General features: G+C 42.8%; 2 protein-coding genes across 2 annotated transcripts in view; one reads left to right on the plus strand and one right to left on the minus strand.

Moving 5' to 3' along the window:
* caskin1 (CASK interacting protein 1) overlaps positions 1-13478 on the plus strand; it is a 209578-nt gene that overhangs the window by 51353 nt on the left and 144747 nt on the right. The window lies entirely within an intron of this gene.
* Positions 1-13478, minus strand: part of LOC130515506 (carbonic anhydrase-related protein 10-like) — a 78119-nt gene that overhangs the window by 27824 nt on the left and 36817 nt on the right. The window contains exon 3 of the mRNA XM_057015824.1: positions 12070-12212. Within this exon, the coding sequence (XP_056871804.1) occupies positions 12070-12212 (143 nt within the window). The remainder of the gene's footprint in view (positions 1-12069; positions 12213-13478) is intronic.

Below are 13478 nucleotides of genomic sequence, written 5' to 3' on the forward strand. Positions count from 1 at the left end.
CAGCTCAGAGGGTCGACTCTGGCAAAGTGAGCAGAATTCCTCCCACCTGGTGCAGTCACAGGCATATTTATGCACACACGGCGAGTCTCTTTGGAAGAAAATGGAAAGTGATTAGCTTTGTGCTGGCAAGAGCCCTGATCAGTTGGCACTGAGGTTCAGGCTGAGAGCTAGACGCAAGGGAAAGTGCTCAAAAATCAGAGAATCTCAGGAAAACACTCTGTTTCTGCAGGCTGACATAAAAAAAGACTTTTATAGTGTTTGCTGCTTCCTAGTTGATTAGTAGATATTACATTTTAAACAGCTATAGAAGACTACAAAAACAAATAGCCTCAAAGGGTGAAGGCGTCTTCCTGTGCACTAAAGATCAAGCAGCCACAGCAACGACGCCTGCACAGCGCTGGGAACCAAAAGACTGATGGAGACTATTGTCAATATTAATAAAAGAAAATCTCATATAGAATTTCATGATAATGCTGATGTGAAGGATCTCCGGGGTGGCAGTGTTACTAATCATTACGTATCCCATCATCTCAGAGATACATTTACATAACACATAAGAAATCTGTATATGTGCATAAATGCTGTCTGGAGGATGAAGTCAGCAATTCTAGTGCTCACATACTTTAATAAAAGTATTCCCAAAACAAAATCCCTCATGGAGAAGCTTACATGGCATTATACTCAGTCTCTGTCTGTCTGTCTGTCTGTCTGTCTGTCTGTCTGGCTGGCTGGCTGGCTGGCTGGCTGGCTGGCTGGCTGGCTGGCTGGAAACAGGTCCTGGGTTCTGGAGGTATTCTGACCAGGACCACTGAAGTCCCGTGTACCAACTGTCATGATGTATGGATCAGATTATTGATCAGATTATGGTTTTCCATCTTATTCCTATGGTCAGAGGTCTGAGAAGAATGTTGAAGTTTTAGTCAAAATAGACGTTTAGCAGAACTGTGACTCATAAAAAGGAAACAGTAAATAGCAAATATCACCACCTACTGTGGACTGATGTTTTCCTGAAGCAGCAAACACAATTAGGACCTCACTGTCGTGAGCCTAAAGTGTTCCTGTTATATCACACATGAACTGTTTAGTTGTATTAAAGCCATCTGACTGCACCCATCACACACAGCACTCAAGTCTAAAAGCAATAAAATGACAGAAATGGCTGAGTCAGCGATGAAAAGAAAACCATTAAGAATGTAGAAAAAAGGTATAGATTTATCGCTGTCCTCTGTGTTAGAATCAGCCAGTACCATGGTGTGCCTTTGTGCCTAATTTCATAATCTTTACTCTTTGGCACGCATAAACTAGATTGTTATTGTTTTTAAAACTTTGGGGAACATGCTGTGACATGGTCCCATGTTACAGACTCAAAGACGGTAAACAGCGTCTGAGACTGGACGACCTGGACAAAAGTAACAACCATAACAGGCAAATGAATTTCATACAAATTATTTAGCATGACCATGTGTCAAAAAAATGAAAATGTGGGGGGAAATTCCAGGTTTAGGCCACGTGTCAACGATGTAAAGCTGAAGGTAACTGTCCAACGCGTGGTGATGTCATCATACTGGTATTCAAAACAGTAATTCTATAAATTAAGTGGCAACAAAAGTCAATAACTGATTATTGTTACTAAACTGTAGTGTAATGTAAGTAATTTAGTTTTTATTTGGCTATTATAAGCAATTAGCTAAAAAAATATATCATTATTGGGTAATTAGAATTTGTTTCTGATCCAAGTTCTAATAATTAAAATATGTAATATAAATCTTGGAGGACTGTGTCACACAGGACGGTCAGGAGACATTTGCAGACCCACAGACTGTAGATCCAAAACAGGCAGCGGTTTCGGGGCAGCGGTTGTTTTGCCACAGGTACACCTGCACTACGGGAGCCTGCGGTGTCCAATTTAAAACCCCAGAACTGTGTTTAAGACATGAAGCAGAACACTCAGGGCTCGCTGCACCATCAGTGGGGGGTGGCCTGGACAAACAAGAGCAAATAATGCCTCGAGTCGGATTTCCTGTTTGAGAAAACAGCTTCACTCCTAAAAAGCTGGACGCATTTATCCCAAACACACCACAATTTTCTAACGGCTACTATTAGCCACCAGCCATGCTGCTTGACTTTAAACAGCTCAGAGCTGGTTTTTGGGTCTGTCAGTCTCTACAGTTCATTACACTCACAGGCTAAATGAAACCATCAGTCTGAAATACAGCTCTTGTGTCACTGTTAATATCTACTGTCGTTCTCCTGTCAAAAAGACAGGACGGATGCTGCAGAACGTCTCTATAAGTCAGCTCAGCCTCAGAAAATGGCTCCTTCAGCATTCCTCAAATTGCCTCTGTGAGTTTTTCAACTGGGAAAATCGCTGGGAAGGTCAGCTGTTATCACGGAGATGGGGATTATTTAAACAAAAACAACTTTTTTTACATTTTTTTTAGCTATTTTTCAATACAGTAATACTGAGGTTCGGGCCAATTTTTGTACGTAATGCTTGAGCTGGCTGGCTGCTTGAGGTTTGGTTACAGAGGCTGCATTGATAATCTCGGCCCGCTGCATGAGCACCGCCTGGCTGCTTCACACTGAACACAGAGCCAAGATGGGGAACCGACAACTCGAGCAGCTCCAAAATTCTGCAGCTGCGCGAGAGGAAGTAACTCTACATTCATGAAGGCAAACAGGATATCGATGACAACAGTCACCCGTGCTGTCATTCAGCCACATGGCGTTTACGTAATGGAGGATTCAGAGATGGTGCTGACATCTACATTTCCCTAAATTTTACCCTCCTCTTTTGAAAATAAAAACTGCTGATGATTGAGAGAAGTGTATTTCCCTCTTAATGCCCTTGTTGGAGCATTTAAAGCAGTTAAAGGGAAATAAATTAAGCTGCTCATGACTAAATAAGCTCGATTACTTGTTTAAAATTCAATCACAAAGGGTGTGCGAATGAGGTTTGCTCACATTAGTCCTAAAACCACACAAACATCCAACAGCAACGCTTCTGCCTCCATGCACTTCTGGAGTTTGTTGTCCATTAGCCATTACTGAGCCTGCCCGACCAGACTCAGCTCTCATGTAATAAACATGTGGGCTTATGTGGTTTTAGTTGTGGGGAAAGCCAAAACCTCATCGTAGTTACGATTATTACAGTGCAACGTCTGTCAGGGCACCTCGCTACAGGATACATTATTAACAAACATGGCTCCACCACCCGCTGCTTTGGGAAAAAGAGTTACATGGAAAAAACAGAGCAATAGAATGGACTGCAGAATACACACACACACACACACACACACACACACACACACACACACACACACACACACACATGCACATACACATCCAATTTGGCAGAATTCAATCAATGCCCAAGTTCTGGGGGGGGGGGGGGGGGTACCCAGGGGAGCCGTGATTTGTTTGCCAAACTCCATCCTTTCCGACGGTCGCTTCTCTGACTTTAACTTGTATTGTGTCGTAACTTGCGTCGTTTTTGCCGGGTGATCTAACTTCATCTGCTCTCAGTTTAAAAGAAAAAAGAAAGAAGCTGGTCACATTGACCCGTTTCAGCGAGACGACAAATGGAATATATTGTGTCTTTTTTCATATGGCTCGCTCAAAGAGTTTTTTTCTGAATGTACTTTGTAAGAGTACAATTTGTCGCGTGTGTTGTATGACTCTTGCCCCTCATTTGGAACTAAAGTCGGGGAGATGTGTAGCGATCCAGTCGACAGTCCGCTGAGGCATAAATGGCGAACCCCGTCTACATAGGAACCACGTTCACACTGGCGATAGCCTATGAAGGACCATAATGAGCCCTTACTTTCACTCCTGTCCGCTGTCAGATTTCTTTTGTAACAGATGTGGTGAAGACGCAGCATATTCTTCCCTGTATTTGGTGCAGTCGGCTGTTTCTGTTCACGCTGTTCCCTTTGCTTCCACTCTTGCTTCTCCTGCTTGTTTAAAGAAGCAAAAACACTCGTCTTTGTGTCCACTGTTGTAGTTATTTATGCTGATGGACAGTTGCTGAGAGACTCAAGGCACTAGGTCCTAGCCTCCAGTAAACCAGCCCCCAGCCCACCTCTAACAGTGCTCTGGACCCCTGGGCCAGATGCCCGAGGGCTGTGGACTTCTCCGAGCAATCAGAGGAAAAGGGTCTTGGTAGAAGCCCAGTGGTCACGGTGGCTGAGCTCCAGAGATTCTGTGTGCAGACGGGAGAAGGTCAAAAATCACTGCAGCTCTCCACCAATCTGAGCTTTTGCCAGACAGATGGAAACCCATCTCTCTTTTCATTAGTCCCAGGATGAAAAAAAGAGTTCTCTTTATTCAACCCAAATGCATGACACAGATATCTTTGGAAATCGTCCTGTATTTGGCTCACCAGGTGGTTTGGTAGCTCAAATGGGTCTAAAAAAATGCTCCAGTCTCCACCATAAGGGACATAAATAGGCTGGGTCTCAGAGGGCTGAAGGACTCTCGGACCAGCAGAAACAACGTTCTCTGGTCTGATAAAAGCAAGATGAAACTTTCTTGAATAAGCTTCATGGTTAGAGGAAACCAGGCTGCGCTCACCTGTCCAATAGCATCACTGAGGTGAGGTACGGCGGGACAGCATCTTGCTGTGGTTTTTCAGAGGATTTGACAGGAAACTGTTCAGGGTTGAGGGACAGCTGAATGGAGCAAAGCCCAGAGAAATACTTAATTAAACCGGGGAGGATCTCAGATACCCTTAAGGATCTGCAGAAAAAAGTGTCAGAATATCCCCAAATCCAGGTGGAAAGAGCTTGTGACATCATGGCCAAGAAGACCGGAGGCTGTAACTGCTCCCAAAGGTGCTTCATTAAAGAGGAAATGGTCTGAATACTTATGTCATTGCCATATCATAGATGCTGTACACACACACACATCCGGCTAGATGCCAAGGAAAGATGGCTCGTAAATAAGGAAGTGCACAACCTGCAATAAACCATGTGAAAGCTACAAACTTCCCAAAGGATGGATCCCGATAAGCACAGTGAGGTAAACAACATAGATTGTGGATTTGCTGCATAGTTGGATTAAGACCCCAGGAGCTCTGCTGTGTGCACGGCATCGCCCGAAACCATTTTGGATGGAAAAACTCTGGGAAATACAAGGTGCTAAGGTTTTTTTTCTTTTTTTTTTACAGCACGCAGAGCCTCAATCCCTGACTGCGGGACGGGGCTGTGCACGTTACATCATTTTTAATAGCAGCTTTGTATAAAAACGCTCATGTTCAAGACATCATAATGAAACTGAAAGCTGGTTTTTGAGTTTGGGCTGCTGTTCACAACCTCCAGGTAGAATTTTAGGACGAAAATAGTTCAACAGATATATGACATTTATGAATATGTGCTAATGTAGAAGCATTGTAAAAAAAATACTGAACATCACATTAAATTGTTTATTCAAATACAGCAGATGGAGGTGATGAGTGTGTATGTGTGTGTGTGTGTGTGTGTGTGGTGTGTGTGTGTGTGTGTGTGTGTGTTTGTGCCTTTCATATGATCCTCATTCAAGTATTGACCAATTATCAGATGTGCAACACGTTTTGTCATGGAAGTGAAATTCAAAGTTTACTGTACATTTTAGTCTAATATCTTGAGATTCAACTTTCAGTCAACGTGCACAGCTACTCTCACACAGCATGCGCGCGCGCGCCCTTGTGTGTGTGTGTGTGTGTGTGTGTGTGTGTGACATTTTCAACATGCAGAAAAAAATAAAAGACTAATTAACATTCGGGTCACTGGATTGCTCGAAAATAAATCCTCTCCACCAAAGTCACAGGTCAGACAGAACCCGCGTTACCCTCCAGGGTTTATCTGCATATTTACATATTCGTGTAGCTTCTCTCTTCCCAGTCAAATGTGATTCTGCAGCGGAGCATCCGCACATATTGAGGGCACCATCACTGTGATTGACAGCGGGGAAGATGTGGTTATAACATGAAGATGGTCTCATGGTCAAACCGCTTTATTTTGTTCCGCCAGAGCTCTCCCAGATGCTCTTGATGGCTCCAACATGACTCGAACATCAAGCGATGAGTGATGAGGCATCCTGACAACAGTATGCAGAGAACCTCTCATTTTAAAGGCAAGAGCCTTGAACTCCTTGAATTGAGCCATAGGCTCCCTGTTAATGTAAAAACAATTGCTCCGGATATTTCTACATTAGCGCATTTCTAATTTCAATCAGCGTTTAAGCAATTCTCTCTTCTTGTCTTCAGTCTGAGCACAAGCTCACAGGTGTCTGTTCCAAACTGGCAGCTGCATGTGTGGACGATCCGGTCTGCAAATGAGAACCGTTGAGGACCGCAGACGTGAGTTAAAGGTGAGCAAAGACACATCCCTCAGCCTACAGTTCTATCCCAGCCGGCTCGGTGTTTATACCATTATGTCCGTCTAATAGCAGCCCCACAGATTAGAAGAATTTTGTTGCCGACTCAGGAGACACAATCAGGAGGGATTGAAGCTCTCATCCCGCCCATTTCTGCGTGCTCTCGAAATCTGGGTCTGCAGTATTAAACCCAGCAGTTGTGGAAGGTAAAAAAAGAGGCCAAAAGGTATAAAAGGGCATTGTGGACACAGGTGAAGACAGCAAAACTTTTATTTTCAAATTAGCTAGGTAGCTTCTCTTTAGGAAGGTTAAAGTGCACTATAAACATGCTTTTCCATTCATTTGTAAATGGAATAAAAGATTGAAATGAAATTTTGTCAGATTGGTAATGTACAATTATCTGGGGGGCAGTGTAAATAATTATTGATCCAGATTTTACAACCTAACAATTGGATTTTTCCCCTAAATGAATCAACAATGGATTTCTTCCCCTCCAAAATATACTACTATGTTTATATTGTCACGTTCTCTGGGGTGGAAATGGGCTTATATTATGAAACGTGTTGGAAGTGTCCACATATTAAAACTGATTCAAAAAGAATAATCAAAATCTTTTATTATTATTAATACCACCAAAATTTTGCTTTTTTTGTTTTGTACTTGGGTGCTGCTAGCAACAATTCCAGGCACGTCATTCAAACGAGCTCCCGCTCGGTGTTTCGGTAGTCCAGATGTTTCATTAGTGCGGGCGACCTACATTCACCAGGGTTTGGATTAGCAGACCATGAGCTTCTGCTGCCAATCATCTGATCTCATCCTCGTCTGAGCCGCTGCGTGTCACGACGGCCGCGTCACGCCCGGCGCTGCTTTCTCTGAGAGTTATGTGGAGCTCATCCTGCAGTAGCTTTTCGCCCGCGTCACTGTGGGTCTCGGGGGAAATTACCAGGACTGTCTGAACGGAGCTCCTGGGTGGTGTTAATGCTCCCCGAGGAAGAATGTTTTTGCACACTATCAATGGGTTTTATATCACAAGTGAGGCATTAGCACGTGCCGTTTGATGACCCGATGGAAGCCTAATGTTTCTGTTTGGGTCTCATTTTGAGGCGCTATTATTCCACATGACTTTAAAATAATTAGTAACAACATTGATGGTGTTGGTCTTCAGCATACGTGGACGTTCAGCCACTGGTGTTGAACAAATGTCACTTTGTTTTATCCAAATTCCTGATTTTATTTTGAATTTAAAGGGGCCTATGCTTTCGCCTAGTCTTAGGTAACACAAAATGTCCTCTGTGACAACGACTGAATATGGTGTTTTATGTACTGGGAATTTTCTTTTTCTATGAACCTTTTTTTGTTTCTCATTCCACGGTTCTCTGACACAGAAGCCACCAGCTTTGTGATATTCATGTTAAGTACTATAATGCATGTTTAATGTGAAAGGGACTGTGGTCGTGCCAGGACATACGTATTCTCCTCTGTGAATATGCATCTCTTTCTGGGCTTACTTCAAGGCTACTTTCTTCCTTGTTCCTCTCATTACTGTCATATTTGTGCAGTAATATTCCTGCTATAAGGTCGGTCTAATAGCTCAAGTACATAGAATTTCAAACTTCTCCCAACCAATTTAATAATAAAGGAATTCAGAGGTTATTTAACCTACAAGCTTTTATATCAATCGGGTAATTGTTGGATTCATTTTGGGTGGCTGCCAGTTCGTATAAGCTCATCGCTGCAAAATTAAAAGCCATCTGTTTGTCTGAAATAAAGGAGTGTAGGTGTGGATCCAAGTGAAAGGACGGTAGAGGAGGCTGTCATCTTAATCCTTTCACACCCGAGGAATTGCTCCCCACTTTCCTGAGTCACTACCTGAAGTACTTCTGCCTCAATGTTCCTCAGAAATGAGGAATGATCATAGTGGCAGAAATGCCTTTTGGAGGGATGATATCAACTCCCTCTTTAGCTGAAGGGGGTCAAAGATCTTACGATGAGCTTTACTGGCGGCTACGTGATTTATAACACATATCATGTTTAAAAGGCTGGAGTCACCTCAAGGTTAGTTCTTGAAGGCGTCAACAATTAACATCAAATCAAAAATATTAAAAAAAAACAATTGACTGTCCACAGGTGAAACACTGCTTCCATGTTCCAGCACCTACTCAGTTTGATGGAGGAGAAGGTCGTTTTGCTCTCTCTGCGCTCTGCCGCGCACATGTTTATGTCACGGCTTCATTTTATCCTCCGTGTTTTTGAAGCATTAGGGATGGTTCGCTTGCCTCATAATAATGTTTTACTGCATTGTACGGTCTGTGGGCTCTGTGGAGGAAATGCTAATGAGCAGCAGTGCTTTTGGTCTGGGCTGGGAGTCGGAGGGCTTCCGGTTCAATGGCGCGTTCCCCAAGTTTTAACAGGAATGCTGACAACTCGGCTGCGACCTCATTCCCATCTCCAACTTTCGAGATAAATGGAACGCAGCACAATGTCGGCTGAACTAAAAATTGGATAGTATGCTGGCAGCAGTGGGAGGTGCCAAGATACCATCAGAGCACTGCTGAGGTCCCCTTGAGCAAGGTAGAAAACCCCAAAATGCTCACATGGGCGCTGTGATGAGCTGGCGACTCGTAGCTTCATCGCGACCCCACAGGGGAAGACAGCGGTCAAGGAAAATAAAAAGTGTGCGATATCTTTGAAAGAAACATTAAAAATTAAACTCCAGAGCAACAGCCTGACTGTCAAATAGATAAGAGAACCCTGCAATGATCAAATTCTGATATCACCTGGTGAAATAACGAGACACGTCTCATAGTTTATCCCAGATCAGATCTCATACGGTCTGAAGTCACATTATTTTCAAAAAGAATTGCAATAATTGTGCAGGTAACAGTTAAAAATACTCTGCTGATGCAGTTTGGAGGGCCTGCACTGGAAAGACTACATGAGGAGCACAGCTGCCGATCACATCTGGAAATACAAGTGGAGGAAATCTCCCTCAGTGCCTCTCACTGTTAGATGCTGTCTGCCTGTGATCTTAAATGCTAAGAGGACGACTGTAATGCCAGATGTCAGTTTGAGTTTATGAATTTCTACCTATTCATAATTTATGAAGCTCATTTTCTGGACTTTATTGGCATTTTTGGTCATTTATGCCTCCGACTTATTGCTGAATATTTTCAATAACCCACAAAAGGCAGGGAGTGTCAATCATGGCCCGCGGAGTGATTTCTACAAGATACAAATCCGACTGGGAAAAAACGGAAGAACAGAGAACCACGCTGAAACTGTTATCAATGGAAAGCTTTCTTCATGATGAAGACACGATAAATACATGACAAATTACTCCCCCCTCCGGCACACACACATATATCAGCGTGTATCTGGCTATCATTTATTACCGTCCAATTAAACTGACTGAACTCTGAACTCAGCACCACTGTGTTTTATAGCATATTTACCATGGGACTGTAGTTTAGTGCCATTTTCATGGTCACTGAATTGAAATCCATCCTGAGGACACCTCTGCCACTGTCCCCCACCTCTCTCCTTTGCTTCGCTGCAAGTCCGCATCACAGTTACTTTGGCAGGTGTTTATGATGCAGCCCCCATCAGCGTTTCCTCCTCTAGCATCCAAGCTTTTAACGGTCCTTCAGAGGGGCAGCTGTAGTAATATTGCATTATACATCCAAGACGTGTCAAAGCTCGGCCTTCCTCTGTGAACCAGAGGCAGGGAAAAGATTGCAAGGGAATGTAAAGCGCTTCAGGAAAATAATTTCCACCACGTCCTTATGGGACTCCATATTTGCCTCAGCTGAAATATATGTCACATGGAAACTCCCTTTAGTAATTAAGGCTTGATTTTGTGTATTAAACTGACATTTATTTTGCACTGCCTTTAGAGGCAGAACGTTTATCCAATCCAAACGTGCTCAGCATCGGGGGGGTTTGATGTGAAATCAAGCTACTGAAGGATGAAATTTAAATTAAATAAGGATTTCTTGAAGGAAAAAGCGCTCTTTGGACCAGTACCTTTATGTCGGAATGTGCTAGATAACAATTTCATTTCACAAACTGGTACATTACACTATTTATTTCATACATTTTGTAGTACTGCATCAAGATCACTTCAAAATGTGATGAAAAAACTGTTTATTTGCTTTTTCTGGTTTGTGTGCCCAGGGGGCGATGTTGCCATAGCGAGCGAAAAAATACTGCCCTTCTGACATCCCATAATCTCAATGGTCACTAATTCCTCACCCCTGGTGTTGAGATGGGTCATAGGGTAATACAGTGTGGTCATTAGGGGCTTCATCATAAATAAACCATTGTATTCTAACCTAAAGTTGAATATTTAACAGGAAACACAGTGGGTGTCAGTTTACGCCTTCTTCTTCTTCTTCTTCTTCTCCGCTTCTTCTGCAGACTGGTGCTGAGTTGGACATATTACGGCGATTTCAAAAAGTTCTCAAGGGATCAGATGCAGCCATATTGTTCAAAACCTGTGCTTGATGGGTGGAAACCAAACAATAGCTGTCATTTATTGGGGGTCCAAATATCGCACAAAGAAAGCTAACCATAATTCGAGGTTTTTCCCCCCTGTAATTCTTTTTTTTCCTGTTTATCTGTTGTGGTTTTAAACAGAAAAACGAAACCGATTTTTCAATGTTCGAATGTTGTTTTAAAACAGAACAATGAAAGAATGAACCATTCACAGATTTGTTTCCATTCATTTTTATATGTGCATTTAGTTTGCCATCATTTTGTCCGGATGCCTGTAACGTGTTGCTTACAGAACCATCTAAAATGATGCCAATGCAGCTTTCCCTCTCCAGTAATGTGGTGAAAATGCCCACAACAAGGTACTACGCTCATTTAGCAGAATTTATTTCCAGTATTGCCTGAGAACCTGCTCCAAATTTAGAGGGAAACTGCACTGAGAAGGATTAAAGTCTACAATCGACAATAAGCATTGATATGAAAGAATTCCACGTGTAATTGCTGGGGCGTCAGATTAATTTCCTTAAATAGAAAGAGAATTCATGACATAGTAAAAAGCAGAAACCCTGGGCATGCAACAAGGTTCCAATGTTTGAGGGTACTGGATGAAGCTATCTGTGTTCCACCCCAGAGGATATATTATATATAATAAAAGGTACCATTCAGAACAGAAAATGGCTTTTATTACCAAGAAAATGTAAATGTATGATTAAAAGTGTCCATGGCTCAGATCACGAAGGAGCTCATGAAGTGGCAGCTTGTATATATCTGCATTTAAACGATACGGTTGTGAAATCGCCACATCTAAAGGTGGCCACTGATGAGGATACACTGCTGAATGGCCAAGTTAATCCAAAGGGCAATCTGCAATTGCACTAATGGGATGTTCTGGGTGTTTTAGGGAGGACTTTCATTTTTTCCCTGCCAAGATTATGTAATTGCTGTGTGAGAGGCTAAAGTTGTAATGCTAAACGAGCTAGGTCCAGTCAAATACAGCTGAGAATCTGAACGCCCTGTGATGTGGAGGGAACGCTCATTTATGCGGCCCTGACTGAAGCCCCTCTACCTCTGATTGTATCCTGAGATGAAGAAAGGCTCACACTCGCACGGCAGTACAGTCCTTTGATTAGTTCTGTCTCCAACACTCAGGTGGGAAACACACAACCCCATCAATGAGTTCACAGACATTTCTCATTTGCTGACTAAAACGTTGCCTTTTCTCACCTTGCGTCCTCCTGTGTTGAGCTTCAGAGGAGTCAAATAGGGGTCGAAGATCATGTGACTGGTCTCGATGTTGATGGGCGACTGTCTCTTCCCGATGGCGCACAGATTCCAGGCCGAGTGGACCAGACCCCAGAAGGACGGGACTGGGGCCGGGGTGAGGAAGGAAGACGGCGAGAAAGAAGAAAAGGACAGCGCTAATTAGCACATGAGACATGTTTCACTTGCTTTGCACAAGGACAGGAACATCAGAGCCAGAGGGCTGAAGAAATGGGAGGATAAGGATTTTGAAAGGCTTTTGCAGTCGAACCTTAGTGAATTAAAATAATGTAACTCCAGAAATCCGACTGCATTGAAAGGCCAAGGGATCTTTTTTCAGATCTTTCAGATCTTTTTTTTGACTGTGCCTTTAAAGATTACTCAAAACGTATTCATAAAAAATGAAGAAATAAATATATCTGTGCATTAAACACATCAGGAAGGCCTTTAATTATTCTGTCAACTTCAAATTTGTGACTTTGACAAGAGTCAAAATATACCAATATTGCAGCAAATAGTCACAGATTACACAATTTAGAGGACCAAAACTATTTTTAGCACCATCTACTGGCAACAAGAACGTGGCTTTTTGCTCAACCAAAGCGCTGACAAATACCAATCTAATATAAGAGGAACACAGGAAGTAAATAGAGACTTTAACTGGGTGACAAATCTGACACAGAATGATACAAACGGTGATGTGACTTCAATTCTTCATTAATACAGCCGTTGCTAAGACTGCGCTGTGGGTTTTTATTTTTCATTTCAGTCAAATGAAGAACAAAATAGAAAACAACCATCAACACTGGGTTAAGAACCTTAGCCTGAGCAACTGAGACTCATTAGTAAAAATGTCGGCTGAAATTCATTAATTCACTGCAGTTTTCTCCAGGAGGCTGGATGAACAACAATGGGCACATCGTTATCAGCGATTCCACATCCACTATTCACTATGCAACTCCAGAGAGTTGGATACATATTGCCGCCTGAAACTACAGTTCTAGCTGGCTGGCTGTGGCTGGTCTGTGAGAACCTCAGGAACCGGCACGTTGCGTACGCCACGAGCTGCGTCAGCCGCTGCCTGAACATGCACCTAGCCGCTCCTGTCATCACAGAGCTCAAGCTTGAACCGAGGGGGAGATGGCCCCCGGTTCCGTAAGTCATCATTAACATGCACTAAAATGAGATGGATTATCAGACGTGAACTTCAAGCAGCTGCACGTTTGATGTGAGCTGTAGTCTGAACTGCAATACAGTAAAACCCACAAGGCAGAGCTGCGTCTCTCATCTTAATTTCAATTGAATAAGATAAGATAATGACTTAAGAAACGATACAATAAGATAAATGATGAGCTTTACAAGAGGAATCGCTT

Source organism: Takifugu flavidus, chromosome 18 (assembly GCF_003711565.1).
Source record: "Takifugu flavidus isolate HTHZ2018 chromosome 18, ASM371156v2, whole genome shotgun sequence".
Classification (NCBI taxonomy): domain Eukaryota; kingdom Metazoa; phylum Chordata; class Actinopteri; order Tetraodontiformes; family Tetraodontidae; genus Takifugu; species Takifugu flavidus.